This window comes from Hypomesus nipponensis, chromosome 17 (assembly GCF_054491055.1).
Source record: "Hypomesus nipponensis isolate SF chromosome 17, ASM5449105v1, whole genome shotgun sequence".
In the NCBI taxonomy this organism is placed as follows: Eukaryota; Metazoa; Chordata; class Actinopteri; order Osmeriformes; family Osmeridae; genus Hypomesus; species Hypomesus nipponensis.
In genome coordinates, this window is record NC_140377.1 from 1,428,923 (window position 1) to 1,451,354 (window position 22,432).

Sequence of the window (22,432 nt, forward strand, 5' to 3'; positions counted from 1 at the left end):
CATGTGACGTCTCACGGTCTGTAACACCCAAAAAAGAAATGACACGATGTAAACACATTCCACGCTCCACGTCCACAGACCGTAGCGAGGCAGACCCACACAACGAGCGATACATAAGGACAAGTTCTCCTGAACATCATTACATTAAAAAGTTCATGGTTGAATGTTTTACACGTTAATTTATTCAGTAACTGCTTGGATGAGAACATTTATGTGCAATAATGAAGCTAGACAGTCATGAGTCAAACCAAACTTAGGCGCTTTTCAATATCCACTTTATTTCCAAATCCACGTTTACAGCAACGAGCATCAGTGTCAACAAAAATGAACCTTAATCAAAGCACATTACAACCAGACAACCATACTGTCAAGCGGGAACAGCCAAAGAGGAACATAACCTTAAACTGAGTTATAGATTGTAAATTAGAAGATCACTAGCAGAAACCAGGAAACTTCCGCTGCTCCGTTTGCCGGAAAGGACCACGGCTCTTGTAAATAAATAAAAAATAGCAAGTGTAGCCCACATTTTCTTCCTTGTTCTTAACTTTTCTGTATGAAATTATCCGTGATTTAAAAAATGAGTAGGCTAACCGTTGTGTTGGAAGAAAGATTTCACAGGGCTGTAACAGTAAATCGTGTTAGAGTAGGCCTGTTTAAACTGAGCCTCTGTTGTTGGAGCTTGGACAACACAGAACACAGTTGCGCTACCTGGTGGCTCATTCACGCCTGACAGGAATAACACGAAATTTGACTAAACAACAATTGGATTAATTTGTGGGATGTCATTAGGGTGTTTTAAAGAAAACATTATTTGGTTGAAAAATGTAAAAACGCCCCTTCCACGCCCGCGCTAGTAAAAGAAAATGGCGCGAAGTGTCACCAGGATCCTGTTACATGAAGAACTTCAAACAACGTTTCCATAACCTCGCTCTCCACAAAGTGCTTTAGCATTTTAAACGGTCGTTTTCTATAATGATTGACCAAAGGAAGATGTTTATCAAAGGCAACTGTATCAAGCGTAATTTGATAACCCATTCCGAACTAATTTCACCCTCTAGGCTACACCTTCCGTCAGGTAGGCAGTTCTAGTGTTCCCGTAACAGACTTTTCCACAAGAGCCTTTAATTTGAATCTTTAATAATAATATTTAAGTGTAGGACCAAGGTGAGAAGCAAACTAGCCACAAAGCAACGGTCGCAGCAGAGCCACAGAGCTAAAAAAAACTGAACGAGGGGAAACGGGACAAATGGTGTCGTGGTGTTGTGAGGAAGTGTATAAAAAACGTATCAAAAAATAACAGCCGGGAGGAAGCGGGTGCATCTACAAGCGTTTGTCACATTATCTTCTCACATCCACAAAAGCGACTAGTAGCCTAAAGGTAGTGGGCTATAAGGAAAGGACATGTGCAACTTAAAGCTTTTATTCTAGGCATTTAAAAGATCGCTCGTATTTAATTATTTCTTTCATTTTTTCGTTTTAGCGAAGAAATATTTACTTTTGTAAAATTCGTTAGGAAAGCAGTAGTGCGCAAAGCAAGGTCTGCCTTTATTGTCTGGTAGGCTATTTTAGAGAACATGCGAGGCGGCCAGTCAGATACGCATTTGAGTTAGTGCTAGCGATTCTCCTTGCTGTGGCATGTGGCATGATCATACAGTAGGCTACTACTCACTGGGCGGCGGACTGTTTGAGTAGCATGTTTGGCAAACCAGAATCCATTCATAGATGGGCCTAATAGTCACGTGCCACTGACTCAGTGGTCTGATGTGTCAAGATTACCTTAGGATTTCGAGGTAGGCACTTTCTACGCCGAGAGGAGATGAGCGGAGAGCTAATTCAAGCCTGTCGAGCGGTGAGTCCGCGGTTTTGCTTGCCATGTCATGCATGTGTTTATGGTTAATGTCAAAGGTTGAATATTCTCGTGTGTTTTACTCTCTCAATTGACTGTCAGGCAACATTGGGTTTGAAAAATATCCCTGTAATAATAAGGTTGCATCTTTCTGTCAGATCAACTCTCCATAACACAAAACTTTAAAGGACCTAGTTGAACGATAAAAAAAGTGTTTTGTTCGCAGGTAATCGGTAGGCCTCGACGCTGAAATCCGATTTGATCGATTCTCATTTCCGAGCTATTTGCTTTGTTGTCACGAGTATCCGTCTCCCCAGCAACGTTCTAGTGTCAGGTGGTCTTGACAACCCCCTGCCAGGAGGACAAAAACAACAACAGATGATCATCGGCTCGTGGTACAACAGGTTCCACTGACATCAGGACAACATGAGATGCGTCCAGGAGAAGCGTAACCAAGGCAGTCCATGGCAACCAGGGTTTATTATAGTCTGTCACTTGGTCTGGATCTCAAACTGGTCTAGTAAGCAACCCAGACTGGGTCCAGTACAACTGAATGAATGGTTATTTGGCAATACCCAGTTTAACATAAATGTGGACTTAATTATTCAACTAGACATTCAATATTTTATCTGTGACAGTCTGAGATATGAAAAAGGGCTAAATAATTTATTTTTCTAGAAAAGAAAAGATGAGATTTAATACTGTCTGGAGGACATTAGCACTACCTCACTGGTCTGTAGCCAAGACAACACTGGAATTCTAAAGCGAATAAATATTATCTTCGCTAATTTCTGAAGTAGCAGGATAGGATGGTGGGTGACCGACACAGAAAGAAGTTGTTGAGATGGCCAGTAAGAGGAACAATGCACACACAGTAACTGAACTATTTGGCACTTGACCCGGTTAAACAGTGTAATACAGAACAGGGTCTCATGGGAGCCTCATGGGAGCACTCCTCTGGAGCCACAGGTAACCAAGACGTGGATATGGGAGGGAGGGGAGGGGGGTCCTAGCTATGGCTAGCTGTCTGTACTAAGGTTTACAGTGGGAAATGAAGTTAACCAATTAAGGTAAGAGTAGATTGGAGAATCTGTGTCTTGACAACAGCATCTTCACAATACTGCAGTTTCACTGTCAAACTATCTAGCTAGCTAGCTATTAACCAATCAGGAGCCAGCCGCTGGCACCTGCGTTCCTGGTCAGTCAATCCTGCGAGCGACGTAGAAAGGGGGGAGGAGAGGGGGAGAGAGATATGCTTTTTCTTTCATTTCCCTTGGGATCAGACGGCGGGGTTACCGCGGTGATTGGCTTAGGGGAAGAGAGACCAATCACAGGCCCTGCTTGGCGAGGGAGGCGGAGACCTGGTCGGCCAATGAGGATAAGGGTGGTGTCTCGGTCATGTTGATGCTGCCGGGAGAGGAGACGTTGCTAAGGTGACGGGGCGAGCCGTCGGCGGAGGATTTGCAGGGGATCTCGGCGATCTCGGCGCCGTGGTCGGTCCTTGCCTTAGCCTGCTCACGGAAACTCAGCTTGTGGCTCTCAATCTGGACAGGGGGGAGGAGGGGATGGGGGAAGGAGAGAGGGAGGGGTGGGAGAGCAGGGAGTGGAGGGAAGGAAAGATGAGGAGGGGGGGGGAGGGAGGAAGGGGGTCTCAGACAAGTAGGAAACACCTGGGATGCAACACACACACACCTGGTATGCAACACACACACACCTGGGATGCAACACACACCCGGGATGCAACACACACACACCTCCCTAAGGAGGGTGCACACACATTCATACATCTCATTATGGACAACACATATCTTACCATGCAGAACGCGGGAGTACACACACACACCGTGGGGTCAAGTGGGTTTACCTTCTTGGCCCCTCCTCCGGCCACATGGCCTACATTCTCCAGAGAGCCCACCTTGGACTGGACCTTAAAGTCCAGCTTCTCTGATTTGATCTCCACATTACCTCCCCCTGGTGGACAAAACAGTTAAATTACACATAGATACTGAATTTTATACGTCTGTCTGTCTGTCTGTGTGCCTATATCTGAATGTCTCTCTGTGTCCCTGTCTGCCTGCCTGCTGGTCTGTCTGTCTGCTGGTCTGCCTGCTGGTCTGCCTGCCAGCCTGCTGATCTGCTGGTATATCCATGTACCTACCTGGTTTGTAACGGATGTTGTCCTTGGAGCCACACTTGGACGTGACGTTGCTAAGGTCGATCTTCTTGTGGGTGATCTGGATCTGGAGAGAGGAGCAGACAAGAGGTCAGACCGGTGTCACACAGGGGTCAGGAGCAGGAAATGATGGGTAGGGAGCAGTCCCAGCAGGTAGACTTGAGTTGACCTCTGGAACCCTCCTGAGTGGACAGAGGATGGACATGATGGGGGAGATGGGAGGAGAGATGAGAGGGGAGAGGGGGAGGAGAGATGAGAGGGGAGAAGGGGAGGAGATGGGAGGGAGACACCATGCTGTGTGCTGAGGGAAGAAAACACTGATGGAGGACAGAGAGCGGGTCCTGAGAGCTAGCGTCTGTCCTGCTCTGCCTGTAGAGGGCAGCAGAGGGCAGCGCAGCAGCCCAGACCACCTGCTGACTGAGAGATGAGTGGAGGTAAACGGACACAATGGAGCCGTTCAGCAGCAGGACAGCCCAGCACTGCTGTCATGGCAGAGTTCAGACACATGTTAGTGTTAGTGTGTGTGTGTGTGTGTGTGTGTCAGTACTACTCACATTCCCTCCTCCTGGGGTGTGTTTCATGTTGGCTTTAGAGCCGCACTTTGACTGGACGCTACTGAGATCCATCTTCTTCTCCACAATCTGCACCTGGAGGAGCCAGGAGAGGACAGCTGTTTTCCTGACAGACACCACGCTCCACTCAGAGAGCCCCAGGAGAAGGTCAGGGTCTGACCAAAGAGGAGCATGGTCTGGTAACACCTGCAGTGCACCAGCACAGCCAGCTGGGGCGCCCTAGTCTCCTCACACTGTTCAGTTACGTTCTTATTCAAATGCAATTCAGAGAAGGCAGACAAAAGGTCAGAGGCGATGGGGTTTTCGATGGAGGTTCCTCAGAGATGGAGCTGCTGTGTGTGTGTGTGTGTGTGTGTGTGTATGTATGTGTGTGTGTGTGTGTGTGTGTAATCCCAGCAGGCGGTGGTAAGTGAGTGGAGACACGGCCTCCCATCATTCAACAGAAACAGGAAGAAAGCAGGAAGTAGGAAACAGGAAGTGAGGTTCTCCTACCCGTCCTCCTCCAGGCTGGTACTTGATGTTCTCTGTGGAGCCGATCTTGGACTTGACGTTCTTCAGGTCTGGCATGGGGGGCGCGGGGGTCAGGGGGGCCGCAGTGCGCCCCCTCATGGACCCGGGGGACTTGGGGGGGGTGCGGACCACCGCCACCTTCTTGACGTCGCGGTTGGGGGTGTTGGAGCGGCTGGCGGGCGAGCGAGGTGTGCTGGAGCCACTCCTCTCTCCAGACTGGGGAGGATCCACTGAGGGAGGAATGATGCAAGGTTTTAGAATGCCTTCGTTCAGCAGATCCAAGATGACAGACATGAAGGCTGTAGGGTGGCAGGGGCAGGGGCAGGGTGAGGGTGGCAGGGTGAGGGGGGCAGGGTGAGGGGGGCAGGGTGAGGGGGGCATGGTGAGAGGGGCATGGTGGGGGAGCTACTGACCTCCTGCTGCGGTCTTGGCCTGCATGCGGGAGCCCGCTCCTCCAGGTCTGGTGCCCCCTGGTGTCCTGGAGGTCTTCCCTTCCCCAGACTGAAACGACACAACAGCAGGTTAGAAGTGGACAGCACAGGAACACAGCAAGCTGTCTGCGATACAACACACTCCAGTGTGTGTGCGTGAGAGTGTTTGTGTATGGGCAAGTGTCTGCGTCCGTGTGCATAACTGCACGTGTGTGTTTCCGCACACAGAACACAGAACAGTCATCCTGCATGTGTGCTACTTACGTACCCTGAGCCTGCGCTGCGGGACCCCTGTGTTGCCTGGTCTAGCTAGGGGGCTGGGCCTGGAGGAGGGGGGCAGTGGGGGGGAGGACGAGGGGGGGAGGCGGGAGGGGCTGGGCTGGACCGGCGCTGGTCGCTTAGAGACCGCGGCCTTGCCAGCGTGGGGCAGGGGGCTCTTACAGTGGGGTGACAGACAGGATGTGAGATCAAACACAAAGAAAACAGAACTGGGAAGAAAACACTCATCAATAACGATGGTTGAACTCAATCTAAAACAGCAAACAATACATGATCAATGGGAACCATGGCAACCAACTTAAACAAACCAAAGAAGCCTGAAAGTGGAAAAGAAAAGAAAAACAACTGAGAAATAAAGATAATATTTTAAAATGTGAGTGGCTGTGTGTGTCAGGGCATGTGTGTGTGTGTGTGTCAGGGCATGTGTGTGTGTGTGTGTGTGTGACGGGACTGTGATGGCAGGGTAATACCAGGGTGTCCAGGGCCTGGTCAGTGATTGGTTGAATGAAAACTGGGATTGTGTGTGTCTGACAGCACAGTCATATCTGGACAGAAAACTATGGAAGCACATTAGTGACATTATGTTTTGAATTTTAAAAACATTGAATCCTTAATATTGAAATTTAAACAGCATTGAATTTGTTGGTTTTGAAATCACCTCTTTAAAATTGAAATATGAATGTATAAAAAAAAAAAAAACATAAAAAGATTCAGAAATTCAGGTTGCTCAAATTCAAACTGTAAAATTAAGATCCCAAAAATGTAAGCTTCAGAATTCTAATTTTTATCTAAATAAATTCATATTTCAATTTTAAAGAGGTGAATGCAAAACCAACGCATTCAGTGGTGTTTAAATTGCAATATTAAGTATTCAATGCTGTTTAAAATTCAAAACATGTCACTGATTTGCTTCCATAGAAACCTCTTCACCACAGTAGAACACAGTGATGGCTATGTACTAGTTCTGCCTCTCCTACTTTGAATGAAGCATTCATTAAATAGAGGTCATGGCGTGGTGGTTTACAGGAAGTGTGTCACACATGGAGCCTTACAGGAAGTGTGTCACACATGGAGCCTTACAGGAAGTGTGTCACACATGGAGCCTTACAGGAAGTGTGTCACACATGGAGCACAGGTGTGCCTGTGGAGTTGCTGCCATGTGACATGTTACTGTGATGCCTTTGCAGGTGATGGTGACCTCACAACATGTTTGCAGGTGATGGTGACCTCACAACATCTTTGCAGGTGATGGTGACCTCACAACATATTTGCAGGTGTGCAGAGGTAGCTATGCCACGTAGCCTGCATGCTACCATGATGTCTGCTGCATCCAGACCACTGTACCATGATGTCTGCTGCATCCAGACCACTGTACCATGATGTCTGCTGCATCCAGACCACTATACAATGATGTCTGCTGCATCCAGACCACTGTACCATGATGTCTGCTGCATCCAGACCACTATACAATGATGTCTGCTGCATCCAGACCACTGTACCATGATGTCTGCTGCATCCAGACCACTGTACCATGATGTCTGCTGCATCCAGACCACTGTACCATGATGTCTGCTGCATCCAGACCACTGTACCGTGATGTCTGCTGCATCCAGACCACTGTACCATGATGTCTGCTGCATCCAGACCACTGTACCATGATGTCTGCTGCATCCAGACCACTGTACCATGATGTCTGCTGCATCCAGACCACTGTACCATGATGTCTGCTGCATCCAGACCACTGTACCATGATGTCTGCTGCATCCAGACCACTGTACCATGATGTCTGCTGCATCCAGACCACTGTACCGTGATGTCAGCTGCATCCAGACCACTGTACCGTGATGTCAGCTGCATCCAGACCACTGTACCTTGGTGTTCTTGTCGGCGGTCTTCCCTGCTCCTGGTCCTACAGCAGCCTTGGCTGAGGAGACAGAGGGGGGGAGGAGGGGAGGGGGGGAGGAGGGGAGGGGTGACACTTAGTGGTTGCATCATATAAAACATTGCACCCTCTCTCTCTCTGTCTTTCTCGGTGTGACTCCAGGCCCGCGCCACTACAGCAGGCTGTGTGGCTGTGTGGTCTCTGCTTTCACTCAGCTGTTCATGTGCAGATGTAGACCGTATACACACGTCAAATCACGACGGATGGCGATACCCCGGCAGCTAGTCTGTGATGGTGTGTGTTGATAGCTCGAGGCTGATTGGGTTCCACTGGAGTATGGCTGTCAGGCCCTGTCTCTGTTTAGAAGGACAGTGTTGACAAGTGGAAGCTACATTAGCATGGGCCCAGTCCTTCAGAAGCTAAGGCTGGGTCTAATGACTTCTCTGTGTGGAGATGACACGGCATTACGGGGATTAGAGGAACATTCAGACACTTTGGTCTCTCCAAAGTCTAATCTCTGGTGAGTCTCCTCTGTGCTATCTCTCTCTGGTCTCTGTCTCTCTGATCAGATGGTTCAGTGATGGCTACAGTTGCTTCAGCTACTGAGGAGGATGAGCATGATGATGTTTCAACGACCCTGCGTCCGTCTCTCCCGCCTCATCTCTTGCCTGTGACTGGGTGAGAAAGAGGAAGTGTGGTGTGGGTAGTGAGATGGTAGCGTGTGATTGGTCAGTGGTGAGGTGACAGACTGTTGATGTTCAGGTATGTTGGATCAGTGTTAGACGAGAGCATCTCTCTTCTCCCTCTCTCTCTCTCTTCTCCCACTATCTCTTCTCCCTCTCTCTCTTCTCCCTCTCTCTCTCCTCCCTCTCTCTCTCTCTCCCTCTCTCTCTCTCTCTTCTCCCTCTCTCTCTTCTCCCTCTCTCTCTCCTCCCTCTCTCTCTCTTCTCCCTCTCTCTCTTCTCCCTCTCTCTCTTCTCCCTCTCTCTCTTCTCCCTCTCTCTCTTCTCCCTCTCTCTCTTCTCCCTCTCTCTCTTCTCCCACTATCTCTTCTCCCTCTCTCTCTTCTCCCTCTCTCTCTCCTCCCTCTCTCTCTTCTCCCTCTCTCTCTCTCTCTCCCTCTCTCTCTTCTCCCTCTCTCTCTTCTCCCTCTCTCTCTCTCCCTCTCTCTCTTCTCCCTCTCTCTCCCATTCCCTCTCTCCCTCCCTTCAGCCTCTCTCCCACTCATGTATAATTGACATGCGTTCGTTAGAGGTGCTCTTTTAGAGAGCGACCTTGATAGACTCCTTCGTCCTGGTTCCCAGTAATGGAGTGGTCAGGAACCATGAGGTGGTTACTGGTAGAGGTCCCTGGTGAGAGAGGGAGACAGACGGAGGAGAGGATTCTCATGGTCAGCACTGGGAGAGAGCTCCCTGCTCTGGATCGATTAGCGGAGAATGGCAGGTGTGTGTGTTTCTGTGTGTTTGTGTATGTGAGTGTTTAAGTGTGTTCCGTGTGTGTGTGTGTGTGTGTGTAGCTAGTACAGTCTATAATATCTGCACTGCAGTAGGGAAACAGACCCTCTAGTCAGAGGACCTAGAGGATTTTGTTACCGCTGACACAGGCTGCTGACATGCACGCTACATGGAACATGATACAGTAGGCAGGGTGTGTGTGTCAGAAGACAAGGTGAGAGGTGGGGGGAATGGTGGACATGCAGCACAAACATCCACAACTACAACCAATAAGCATGCTCCTCATGCAGACTGTTGACATGGCGTCCAGAGGGTTAGGGTTAGTCACAGACACAATCACAGACACAAACAAACACACAGACTGAAAGAGAAAGAAAGATAGACAGACAGGTTAAGAGACACACAGCTGAAAGAAACAGACAGACAGGCTGGCTGGCTGGCTGGAAGAGAGAGACAGACAGGCTGGAAGAGAGAGAGGCTGGAGGAGGTGGGCAGACAGCAGGGAGAGACCAGAGTGTCTACAGGCAAACCCCCTCCATAGTGGACGATGCACGTTAGGGGGGAGGGGGGGCTGTGGCTCTAGTGACAAACTACACATCTGGGAAGGAGGGAGGTGTGAGTTAGGATAGGAACAGAACACAGACCTTTAACCTGGGGACCAGGTGCGTTAGGTTTTCTCGCTGGGGCAGCCTCTTTAGGGGGGGGTTTCTGGGGTTTGGCTGCGGCTGTCTTGGGGGGAGGGGCAGCGGAGGCCACACTCTTTTTCTCTTTCCTGATTGGGCCTTTGGCTGCAGAGGGAGGAGCTTTAGAAGCTTCAGCCTTCGCTGGCTTCCCGTTCTTCTTCTCTGCAGCCTTGGTGTCTGCAGCCCTGGTGTCTGCAGCCCTGGTGTCTGCAGCCCTGGTGTCTTCAGGCCTGGTGTCTTCAGGCCTGGTGTCTGCAGCCCTGGTGTCTGCAGCCCTGGTGTCTGCAGCCCTGGTGTCTGCAGCCCTGGTGTCTTCAGGCCTGGCGGCAGTCAGGTTCTGAGTGATGAGTTTCTCCTCTGTGGACTCCAGGTACTTCTCCAGAGTGGGTGTGGTCTTCTCCAGAGTGGGTGTGGTCTTCTCCAGAGTGGGTGTGGTCTTCTCCAGAGTGGGTGTGGTCTTCTCCACAATGGGTGTGGTCTTCTCCACAGTGGGTGTGATCTTCTCCAGAGTGGGTGTCGTCTTCTCCACAGTGGGTGTGGTCTCCTCCAGAGTGGGTGTGGTCTTCTCCACAATGGGTGTGGTCTTCTCCACAGTGGGTGTGATCTTCTCCAGAGTGGGTGTGGTCTCCTCCAGAGTGGGTGTGGTCTTCTCCACAGTGGGTGTGGTCTCCTCCAGAGTGGGTGTGGTCTTCTCCACAGTGGGTGTGGTCTTATCTGGAGTTTCCTGCTCAGACTCCTCCTCTTCTGACAGATCAACTTGGGGTGGGACCGAGGGTGGAGCCATCTCCTCATTCTTCTGCTCCTCCTCCTGTTCCTCCTCCTGCTCCTCCTCCTCTTGCTCCTCCTCCTGCTCCTCCTGAGTGGGGCTGTGTGGGAGGAGCTGGCTGTCCTGGCTGGGGTCTCTAGCGGCGCTGGGGGAGAAGGGGGACCCAGGGTCGGCTCGGAGCGAGTCTGGGCTCCTGCTCTCAGGGGGGGTGTCGAGGACGCCCGGGCCAGCAGGTGACAGTGGAGAGGGAGACGGCTCTCTGTAGTCAAACGACAACACTCTCTTCTTCTCCTTCTCCGGAGACAGGATGAGGCCAGGAGAACAGCGCTCCTCCTCCTCCTCTTGGTCAGTGCTGGGCTGGGTGTGAGGCGACAGGGCAGGTATGACTGGAGCCTCCGGCCTTCTCTCCTCTTCTCTCTCGTCCTCCTCCTTCTCCTCGTCGTCTTCCTCATCCTCCCCCCTCTTCACCTTTGTCTCATCGTGGGGGTGAGCAGGGCTGGCACTGCGCCTCATCTCCTCCTCCTCCTCAGCCCCAGGCTCCTGGTGCTCTCCAGGGCTTCTGGCGCCCCCCTCCCACCTCTCCTGCCCCCCCGTCTGAGGGGAGGGGAGCCTGGGTGCTAGGGGGGCTGAGGGGGACTTCCTGGGGCTCACAGACCCTGCTCTCAGCCCATCCCTTTCTTCCTCCTCCTCCTCATCCTCGCTCTGCTCCTTGCTCCCTCCGTTGATGCAGGGCCTCCCGTTAGAGGCTGGCCTCTCCATGAGGCCGTCCTGGGGGCTGAGGTCTGGCCATACAAGGGGCAGAGGTAGGAGGACAGAGACAGACAGACAGACAGACAGAGACGGACAGACAGACAGACAGACAGACAGACAGACAGACAGACGGACGGACGGACAGACGGACAGACAGACTGTGGGATTAACAACTGTCACTGGACCTCCAAACAGACACACACTTTCACACACACGTGCACACAAATACACACTCAGTCACACACACACGTGCACCCACACACCAAAAGAAACCGAGGAGAACTGAAGCAGTGACAGGAGCACACAGGGCAAACACACCGCAGGATTGGCTGGCATCGACAGGAAGGAAGCAAATCCCACAAATGAAACACCAAACCAACCAATCAGTGCGGCTCTCCTGGGGTTAGGTTAGATCTGATAGGTCAGGAGCTCGGTTTGCCAGGGTCAGCCTTGCATCGCTCCAATGCAACAGCAAACACAGGCTCTCCACGAGACAAGACAAGCTGGACTGTATGATGACGGACCACAGACACACAGAAACACAACTTCAACAGAAGCATCGTCTACACCAGGCACACCGCGGCCCACACACAGAACACACAGCCCAGCACTGTCGTCACGGCTACACAGCATTGCTCTGGCACCAGTGCGGGAAACGCTATGCGATTAATGAATTGCCATGACGATGAATCAATGTATTTTTTTCTTTGGGGAGGGGGGGGGGGGAGAGACCGGTACATTAGCTGATAGGTTCTACTGCAGTATCGCTGGGTTGGGCAGGGAGTGGGCCAGAAAGCTGAATAAGTGTCAGTATGCATGCCTGTCTGTCTGTTTGTCTGTTTATCTGCCTGTTTATCCGCCTGTTTATCCGCCTGTCTGTCTGTCTGTCTGTCTGCATGCCTCTCTGTTTGTGGTCATACATTACCCAGCACCTGTCGTTCTCCGAGCAGGTATGCATGAATAACCTCATCTGTGTGAGGCATCATATCTGACATCTACCTTTCTCTACATGTGTGCTATATCTACCTTTCTCTACATGTGTGCTATATCTACCTTTCTCTACATGTGTGCTATATCTACCTTTCTCTACATGTGTGCTACATCTACCTATCTCTACATATCTCTAGATTATCTATCTCATCTCCCCACAATCTGTAGTATATACATGTAGATGTACAAGTCTGTTATCTCTACCTAATTTACTACATGTCTGGTATCTCTTCCGATCTCTCTACATGTCTGATAGGAGAGTGTTGGTCTCAGACCCACGCTGCCATTAGAAGCTCTACTCTGCCCCTTCCAGTCTCTACTGTGTCACACTGGGAAACAGCCATGATGAGTGCTTCAGACACCCTGTCAAACACAACATCAATACTTCCATAGCTCAGCACCGGGTCAATAACATCTGCTGGCCTCTAATGAGGACGAGAGTAACCCTCTCTTTGAGGAGGCCTGCCTGGCTGGAGATCCACACAGCTAAGTGGTGGTGTTGGGGTGGGGGGTCAGATCAATTACACAGCGGTACTTTCAAACGGGACAAACTATGCTCCGACCCTGGATCTGAGGATGTTAAGAGTGTGTTTGAATGGAGTTTGAAGCTGTGACTGTGTGTGTGTCCGCTCTGAAGGGGAGGAGTCTCTTGAGGTTTCACCGTACCTTCACCTGCAGCGGCCGTCCCTCCAGGTACTGTCCAGGTCAGGGGTCAGGTGTAGGACGAGAGAGAATAGAAGAGACATGAGAGGAGAAAGTGAGAGAGGAGATAGGAAGGTGATTGAGATTGAGGACAAAAGAGTGGGAGGAGAGAGAAGAAAAAAAAGATTAGCTAGGCATTGATAGAAGTCCATCAGGAAATTAGGTTTCAGGAAATTATCGTTGTTGGTTCATTTCACATTCCAGGAGTCTAGTATAGCATAATGAGCTGAGAGCTCATGAAATATTAACACTGCAGCTAACAGCATTATCACACACACATACACACGACTTTCTACAAGCATAAACCAAAGGCAGCGACTGACGAACGTGAAAAGAGCTTCTGGAAGGATCTCCTCTGCACCAGCTAGTCAGTAAACTGGCAGGAGCCAAGCTAACATGACGGAGCCAAGCTAACATGACAGCCTTTACCCTCTTCCCCCCTCATTCCTGCCCCGTGAGCAGTCAGCCTGCTAGCAGCCAGCCAACAGACAGCTAGTCAGCCAGCCAGTCAGCCAACGAGCCGGCCAGACAGCAGACAGCTAGTTAGCCAGCAGCCAGGCAATAAATAAATAAGGAATAATAAATAAGAAATTGGGCAGTAGAACCAGAGTTCCATGTACCGTGAGGATAGAACAAGAGTTCTATGTGCCGTGCAGACAGAACAAGTGAATGAAAGAAATAGAGGCAGGTTCCCAAAAATGTAAATGTTTCTAAAAAAAATTAACTCTACGTCACTGTTTCTTAGCTCTTAGTTTTTAGCTTCTTTTAACTTGTCTTGTTCTGTGTTTTCTGTCTGTAACTCTGTGTTTTTTATGCTACTGCCTGTCTTGGCCAGGTCTCCCTCGAAAATGTTTTAATCTCAATGGGACTTCCTGGTTAAACAAAGGTTAAATGAAACGAGTTCTAGAATCTTTGGAGTAAAGAAGTTTCCGGACCTTTGACATGTGAGTCTGGCATCCCGTTCTTTTTCACTTCCTGTTCCACCTCCTTTACGGCTGGGGCCACACCCACACTCTCCCCGGAGTTGAACTGGTGGGCGTGGCCATCTAGGCTGGGGGCGGAGTCCTGGTGCTGATCCATCTCAGAGTGAGTTTAGGCTGTGAGGAGACAGGAGGGGGTGGATCTAAGGTCAGTATACTACGTCTAAGAGATTTTCATCTCAAAATATTGATTTTAATGATTGGAAGGAGAGAGAGGAGGGGAGGGCAGGGGGTAGAGAGGAGGGGAGGGCAGGGGAGAGAGAGGAGGGGAGGGCAGGGGAGAGAGAAGAGGGGAGGGCAGGGGAGAGAGAGGAGGGGAGGGTAGGGGGTAGAGAGGAGGGGAAGGCAGGGGAGAGAGAGAGAGGTGGGGCGGGCAGGGGAGAGAGAGGAGGGGAGGGCAGGGGAGAGAGAGGAGGGGAGGGCAGGGGAGAGAGAGGAGGGGAGGGCAGGGGAGAGAGAGGAGGGGAGGGCAGGGGAGAGAGAGAGAGGTGGGGAGGGCAGGGGAGAGAGAGGAGGGGAGGGCAGGGGAGAGAGAGAGAGGTGGGGAGGGCAGGGGAGAGAGAGAGAGGTGGGGAGGGCAGGGGAGAGAGAGGAGGGGAGGGCAGGGGAGAGAGAGGAGGGGAGGGCAGGGGAGAGAGAGAGAGGTGGGGAGGGCAGGGGAGAGAGAGGAGGGGAGGGCAGGGGAGAGAGAGAGAGGTGGGGAGGGCAGGGGGTAGAGAGGAGGGGAGGGCAGGGGGTAGAGAGGAGGGGAGGGCAGGGGAGAGAGAGAGAGGTGGGGAGGGCAGGGGAGAGAGAGGTGGGGAGGGCAGGGGAGAGAGAGAGAGAGGTGGGGAGGGCAGGGGAGAGAGAGGAGGGGAGGGCAGGGGAAAGAGAGGAGGGGAGGGCAGGGGAGAGAGAGGAGGGCTGGGAGCAGTTTGCTGATCAGACAGATTAGAGACACAGCAAAACCAGTCAAGGACACGTCAACAACACTTTATTGACACAATAATAAATTAAGAACCAGATTGGTTAAGAGTCTAAAAGCACTTAAAACATATCCGCCAGACATGGAAGAGTGCTGTGGAGAAGGTGGAGGAGGAGACGGTGGAAGAGACATAAGGGTTACCCAGCAGGGGTCATCCTCTTTGTGTCCCTGCCAGGCCTGGACACTGACCCCAGCCTCACACTGAGCATGCTCCAACTCCAGGTGTTAATGAGATTACTGATCCCCATGTCACCACCAGCATCGACACGAGACCACACACACACTGTTTAAGTTGCCAAAGGGCCATGTGCCCAGAACTTATCTAAGCTGCAGAAGAATAGAGGCTGAAGGACATGCCTGTGGTCTGTCTGTCTGTCTGTCTGTCTGTCTGTCTGCCTGATCAGCTGTGATGGTTTATCTGCATCATAGACCTGCAGCCTGTCAGGGGGTGGGGCTGGTGCTAAGGGGGAGGATCTGAAGGGAGAGGGAGGAGTCGTAGGGAACTGCAGGCCTGCAGCATGTCCTGTGAACAGCCAGCTCCCACAACAAGACAGACTACTTAATATTCACCCAGCTTCTCTGCAGCACACACACTCAGAGAATAGGACACAGACACATTTGGTGACAAACACACACACACAGAAAATTAGCAGACAAGCAGAGCAGGGGAAGAAAGGGGGAGGGTGGGAGTAGTGAGAGAGAGAGAGAGAGAGAGAGAGAGAGAGAGAGAGAGAGAGAGAGAGAGAGAGAGAGAGGGCTGATGGTCTGATGGTCTCTGCCTGAGAGAAGAGAAGAGAGTGGGAGGAGGGAGAGAAATGTGGAGTGGGGAGCACCTCACAAACACAAGCTGATAGAGCGCACCCTAACCTAGTGGCTTACTGAGAAACACAGGATAGAAAATAACCAGGCAGCCAGGGAGGACCAATGAGAGAGAGAGAGAGAGAGAGAGAGAGAGAGAGAGAGAGAGGGGGGGGGGGGAGAGGGGGGAGGAGAAAGGGAAAAAGAGAGGGAGGCAGGGAGAGAGAGAGGGCGAGAAAGGGAGATGAGAGACAGATGGAAGATGGAGGAGAGAGGAAACAAAAAGAGAGAAGGAATAGAGATAAAAGAGAGAAACAAAGAAAGAGAGCGACCAGAGCAAGGACACAGCGTACAGCTTAGAGGGACGAGTCTGGAGGAAAGAACAGGGAGTGGCTGTCTGAAAGGGGATGAGGGAGGGAGGGAGGGAGGGAGGGAGGGAGGGAGGGAGGGAGGGAGGGAGGGAGGGAGGGAGGGAGGGAGGGAGGGAGGGAGGGAGGGAGGGAGGGAGGGAGGGAGGGAGGGAGGGAGGGAGGGAGGGAGGGAGGGAGGGAGGGAGGGAGGGAGGGAGGGAGGGAGGGAGGGAGGGAGGGAGGGAAAAAGGACTGGAGAGAGATTGATAGTGACAGACAGGGAAGGGAGGAAGAGAGGGAAGAGAGAAAGGCAGTCTTGGAGGAAGGGAGAGAGAGGCTGGCGGGATGTCGAACAGGAAGAAGGGAAGCGCTGAGGAGAGCGAGGAAGAGACGGAGAGGAGAGAGATGAAGCCATGTGCCAAGCCTGCGGTGTAGCAGGGATGTGGAGCATGCTCAGTGTGAAGGACACGCCCAGCAACACCATGATGCAGCAACACAGGAGGGGAGGGGAGGGGAGAGGGGGGAGGGGATTAAAGAGGAACAGAGAGGGTGGAGAGGAGGGGAGACGGGAGGAGGAGAGGGAAAAGACAGCAGGGAGACGAGAGGAGTGAGAGAAGGTAGAGAGGTGGAGAAAGAGAGGAGCGAGAGAAGGTAGAGAAGTGGAGAAAGAGGGAGACAAGCACACAGAGAGGAATAACAAATGGCGGATAGAAAGACAGAAAGAGGGGTTAAAGGTGAAAGGTCACAGTGACCTCTGATCTGATGCAGATTCACCAGTAGACTGTGCAGGTCTGGCTGGCAAATGAGAGCCCTCTGGGGGAGGGGTCAGGAGAGGAGGGACAGATATAGGCACGATAGTAGCCATGACAACTGGCATACTGCTTGATTCTTACTAGTAAAATGTGTTTAGCCAGCAATTGATCCATGACTCATCCAGCCATCCATCCATTCATCCATCTATGTAGGACAACAGGTGTTATCATCAGGAAGCTAGCAGCTAGGGTGTGTGTGGGAGGGGCCTGTAATGAAGCTAGCAGCTAGGGTGTGTGTGGGAGGGGCCTGTAATGAAGCTAGCAGCTAGGGTGTGTATGGGAGGGGCCTGTAATGAAGCTAGCAGGTAGGGTGTGTGTGGGAGGGGCCTGTAATGAAGCTAGCAGCTAGGGTGTGTGTGGGAGGGGCCTGTAATGAAGCTAGCAGCTAGAGTGAGTGTGGGAGGGGCCTGTAATGAAGCTAGCAGGTAGGGTGTGTGTGGGAGGGGCCTGTAATGAAGTTAGCAGGTAGGGTGTGTGTGGAAGGGGCCTGTAATTAAGCTAGCAGCTAGGGTGTGTATGGGAGGGGCCTGTAATGAAGCTAGCAGGTAGGGTGTGTGTGGGAGGGGCCTGTTATGAAGCTAGCAGCTAGAGTGAGTATGGGAGGGGCCTGTAATGAAGCTAGCAGCTAGGGTGTGTGTGGGAGGGGCCTGTAATGAAGCTAGCCAATCCAGAGGAGTCTGAGAACTGACAATTAACTAACTAGCTACTAGTTCTAATAATACTGCAGACATCAGCAGGGAGAGGTAAGCTAGGCTATTGTATGTCTGTCGGAAACTTAGGGCAGCTCAGAGACCTGAGGGAGACAGTGTGATTCTTAGTGTTAGTGTCACTGCTGGAGAGACTTAGAGAGAGCTGTCACTGTGACATCCAGGCCCACGAAACCTCTCCTCCCTTCTCTCTTTCCCTTCCTCCCTCCCTCTCTCTCTCTCTCTCTCTCTCTCTCTCTCTCTCTCTCTTTCTCTCCCCTGAGTCTTAGTGGTCCTAGGTCAGGGAGAAGACGTTGTCAGTCATCACTAATGCTCTCAGACTACCCCTGGCACACCCCTCAACTACAGCCCTCCATCTAAACTCTGTATGTATTAAGTGTGTGTGTATTAAGTGTGTGTGTGTGTGTGTGTGTTTTCCAAGGATGGCCTCAGTGTGCAGCTCTGACCTAGATTCCAAAGCCCTGTCCTGCTGAGAGATGGGTAAGAAACTAGATCACAAAACGACATCTATCCTTTGTTTCACATAACACTTCCCAATTGTTTCTTCTCCCTCCTCCCCCAAGGAAAGGTCAGGGCAGAGATAGTAAAACACAGGACTAGTGTTATATAGGCCGGATGCATGGAGATAAAATGTTCAATTCCTTTGAAAAGCATGGATATACAAAAAAGTATATTCCTCTTTCTATCACTTCTATCTCCCTGACAGATAGAGGGATGATGAGAGGTGAATAGAGGGATGAGAAAGGTTTGTCACTTACTCCATCCTGGTCTATCCATCTCTTCACCCCTCCCTCCCAGGGCTCCTAACCAGGCAAATAGAGACGTGGAGGGATGTAGGGCTGGAGATAAAGGACTGTTGTAGACCAATATACTCATCTCGTGAATAAACACGTCTAAACTCAACATGTCAGCCTCATTTTAAAACTGATAACATCTCACAGCGACTGCGTTCTGCTACAGGCTGTACCCTGTCCCAGACCCGCTGCTAGCCTTGTGGGCTACACACGCTGCACATGTGCTTCTGCAAGAGAGTGGTCACTTTAATCACATTATACCACGGTTGAATAGACCATTAGTATCTGTTAGGCAGACAGCTGCAGGAATATGACGCAGCTGTCTATTGGACGGATGTAAGACTCCATTACTGTAGTCAATTAGCACAACACCTGGTCCGTCACGTTTCGACACTGAGTCAAACATATACTTGATCTGTTTGATTACTTATCAACATCAATTCAATAATGACTTCACTCGGGCCTGAAGCAAAACATTTAAGATAATCGTGTGGGGATTTTTTTCATCTCTTTATAAAGCAATACCAATATGTTAGGTAGGAGCGACTCGGCTAATCTAACTGTACTCCCGTTCAGCCTAGCAACCGTTGCACAGCGGCCTAGAGACCAGCGCACGCTCACAAGATGGGCGTGGAGTCAGAGCGGAAGACCTGCTAACACACAGATGCATTTCGATTGACATTTTTAAAGCCAAAATGATTTCCTAATAACAAAGGCTCAATAATAGGGTGCACACCATCAATCAGATGTCAAGTGGAACGGGAAACCGGGTAATAGGTAGGATCTCCCGCGGCGTCGCACACATTGCCATGAAAAGGTGTGTCCGCGACCAGGGACCTCAGTCTCACATGTCTAATGCACAACGTGAAACACTCGTAAACTATGTTGTAGATTATCAGAAACTAAAGCTGGCTAAGAGATCCATAGTAGTACGGATTTCAAGTTGACTGAGATTGTGTGTCTGAACCTACAACATCTAAACCAGATCTCAAAACCCCAATCCATTTCCATCCAAGCACACAGGCTAACACACAGACAAAGCAGCACATGTCAAGCACATGATAAATTGCATTTTCAGTGTTAAGACGAGTATATTCTGGCCGGACTAGTTTGGAGTTGCACACTCCATCGTAATTAACTTGTTTGCTAAATCAAAATGTAACTTTCATCAACTGAAAATTGTGAATAGCCTACACACTCCGTTGAAGCGACTGGCAAGTGTAAACGGATGATAAAGAGCTTTACTTGGCATGATTTAAACATTTATGAAAACGATTAAACGTTGTTCTGCAGACCGAGAGCTATTATCGCTGTCAGGGCCAGAGTAAAAGGCGTAGCCTGCGCCCCCGGTAACTGTTCCGCCAACATCAGCACCATTGTCCGTGGACAGCAGCTTAACGGAATCCTAACGTCAATGCGCAGGCTGAAAAGTACGCACATTTACGGTGATTCAGCACTAAACTTGTACATCTATAAAAACATCGAAAACCTCTGCTGTCATGAAGCGAACCATGTGAAAAACTGCGCTGTCTAGCTACCAACGTTGTTCATTCAGACAAAAGTCCTATAGCTAACGTTACTGACAAGCTGTCTTCGCGCCCTCACACCTTTATCATAAACGGTCCATCATCTTGATCGTTGGCTAGCTATTGTACCATTCGCTAGCTGTTTCCTCAGTTGTTTTTTGTTTGTTTTTTAATTAGGCTATGTGACTGCCGAATAACAAACTACACTACACAAATCACAGATAGTTAGATAGCGACCAATAACTGTCTTTTCAAAATGGCACTTTTTTTCTTGCGAGCTAAGACCACTTTTGATCAGATTATTAACACATGATTTGGTTAATGCGCCTTGCCTGTTGCGGTAAAAGCCAGTTACTAGTTAGCGAGCCAGCTAGCTTTGTAACCAGACCCTCACCCAGGCAACGGTGAAAAGACTGTGTGGCTCAATGGGAGATGAAGAGCAAGAACGGCGGATTTTAGGTCTCCCACGAAATACCTCGAATTTGTCGTTAATCCACGGCTTTCAAAGTTAAGTGTAAAGTCAACTATCAAGAATACCGTTTTTTTTCTGTGATAAAAAGAAATCAGGCTTCTCTTACCTGGTTGGTAGACAGAGTTGTAATGTCTCTATCCAGCTGCAGTCTCAGTCAGTCAGTGCACACCCCGGCAGAGAAGAGTACTTGAAATAGCCAGAAGCAGGAGGGCGCTAGAGGACCAACAAATGGCCAGAATGTACAATCAGAACATGTTGAACGACAACAATGTGTTTGGGGGCAGCCTACAACAATGTTTAGACATAAGAAAGGATTTTGACACCAAACAATTACATTTGGCAAAGAGAAATAAAGAACAAAAATGTTGATGTTTCTTGTATTTCCTGGTGAATTTCTAGCAAAGCAAATTTTATGCCAGATGCAAACAAATGTAATGTCAGAGACTTTTCTGGTTTATACAAGGCATGTTCCAGACGTGTCAAGAAAAACGCACAGCTGTGATAGAATGCTGCTGAGGACTTCTGTTTTTCTGGGGTGTGGTGTTGACCGGTGATGTTCTCAGGGTATGTTACACTGTTGGATTACAAAGATATACTTGTACAAACCGGCTAGTCAGGATTCACACACACACATTTCTAAACATACATTTGGGATCTCGTATCCTGTACCCCTTTGTGTGTGTTTTGTTGTTGTTACATCACCAGTTGGACGAGAAGTCTCGCCGGAGCCACGAGGAAGAGAGAGGAGGGCCCCTGGAGTTGCCTAGCAACCACACCACTAGAGTGAGCATGCAGTTTCTGCCAAATGAAGACAAAGAAGCGAGAGGGAGAGAACAGAGAGAGAGAGGGTTGAGAGAGAGAGAGAGAGAGAGAGAGAGAGAAAGAAAGAGGGTTGAGAGAGAGAGAGAGAGAGAGAGAGAGAGAGAGAGAAAGATGGTAAAGAGACTAAGGAAGAGGTGTTAAAAAGAGAGAGAGGGAGACAGACTGAAGGGCAGAAAGAGAGAGATTCAGAGGGGGCAGCTGTCTTTTTTGATCTGGCAGCAAGGATGCTGGATTTACACCAAAGGTCATAGAATGAGAAGCTGTCTGGTGTTGTTTCACACACGTACCACAAGAGGGCAGTGTTGCTCCAACTACTGAAGGAACGTGGTGGTATGTCGAGGTTGCAAGGTCAGAATTAGGCTCACCCCAACCCTGCAACAACCCCCTTTCCATAGGCCTACAAACCCTGGATTCCTGATCCTGTCCTGGTCCTTCTAGTCTGGAGATACCCCAGTCTACCCTGATCCCTACCTGCCATTACTCACAGCAGGCCTATATTTGGGTGCTTTGCCTTTTACTAACCCTGAGTGCAAAGAGTGCACAAATACAGTACAGTAGAAGATCAAGGATCAGAAGTACAAAGTTTCAACTGGATTTTAAAGTCAAGAAACGGCTCTGTTTTGACTCCCTCTCTTATCTCCTGGTCGATCAAATCTCCTGTTTCCTAGCCTACTGTCTGCTTCATACCTGGCCAACCTTGCCTTCGACCTCGCGCCCTGGCTTGCCTCCTACCTCTGAGCCTCCCCTAGCGTGTGCGGTGTGTCGGGCGTCCAGACAGAGCCTGCAGGTATCTCCAGGGTGTGACTGATCTCTCCTGTCACGCTGCTGCTAACCTGCCTCAGACAGCTCTGACTGCTAACCTGCCTCAGACAGCTCTGACTGCTAACCTGTCTCAGACAGCTCTGACTGCTAACCTGCCTCAGACAGCTCTGACTGCTAACCTGCCTCAGACTGCTCTGACTGCTAACCTGCCTCAGACAACCCTGACTGCTAACCTGCCTCTGACAGCTCAGACTGCTAACCTGCCTCAGACAACTCTGATTGCTAACCTGCCTCAGACAGCTCTGACTGCTAACCTGCCTCAGACAGCTCTGACTGCTAACCTGCCTCAGACAGCTCTGATTGCTAACCTGCCTCAGACAGCTCTGACTGCTAACCTGCCTCAGTCT

The 22,432-nt window shown here is 50.4% G+C and overlaps 1 protein-coding gene across 4 annotated transcripts; it reads right to left on the reverse strand.

The window, feature by feature from the left end:
- Window positions 1-2,193: 2,193 nt before the first annotated feature.
- Window positions 2,194-20,752, reverse strand: maptb (microtubule-associated protein tau b). 4 transcript variants are annotated; one of them, XM_084676985.1, is made up of 12 exons: window positions 20,548-20,752; window positions 13,974-14,135; window positions 13,003-13,032; window positions 9,792-11,378; window positions 7,683-7,735; window positions 5,801-5,968; window positions 5,515-5,602; window positions 5,084-5,331; window positions 4,574-4,666; window positions 4,005-4,086; window positions 3,711-3,817; window positions 2,194-3,390 (listed from the first exon to the last, which is right to left on the reverse strand). In XM_084676985.1, the coding sequence occupies exons 2-12, from the start codon at window positions 14,116-14,118 to the stop codon at window positions 3,175-3,177; spliced, it is 2,817 nt and encodes a 938-aa protein (XP_084533111.1). In that variant the 5' UTR covers window positions 14,119-14,135; window positions 20,548-20,752; the 3' UTR covers window positions 2,194-3,174. The 4 variants fall into 4 exon arrangements, with proteins under 4 accessions (XP_084533111.1, XP_084533112.1, XP_084533113.1 ...); XM_084676986.1 differs by lacking the exon at window positions 20,548-20,752 and adding an exon at window positions 20,051-20,540; XM_084676987.1 differs by lacking the exon at window positions 20,548-20,752 and adding an exon at window positions 18,408-18,654.
- Window positions 20,753-22,432: the final 1,680 nt, after the last annotated feature.

Excerpts from the sequence above, each read along its gene's own strand:
- maptb (XM_084676985.1), bottom strand. The coding sequence starts at position 14,118 with ATGGATCAGCACCAGGACTCCGCCCCCAGCCTAGATGGCCACGCCCAC. Across the intron at positions 5,332-5,514 it reads GGCCAAGACCGCAGCAGGAG|TGGATCCTCCCCAGTCTGGA; the intron begins GTCAGTAGCTCC and ends TTCCTCCCTCAG. Across the intron at positions 3,818-4,004 it reads CAACATCCGTTACAAACCAG|GGGGAGGTAATGTGGAGATC; the intron begins GTAGGTACATGG and ends TTTGTCCACCAG.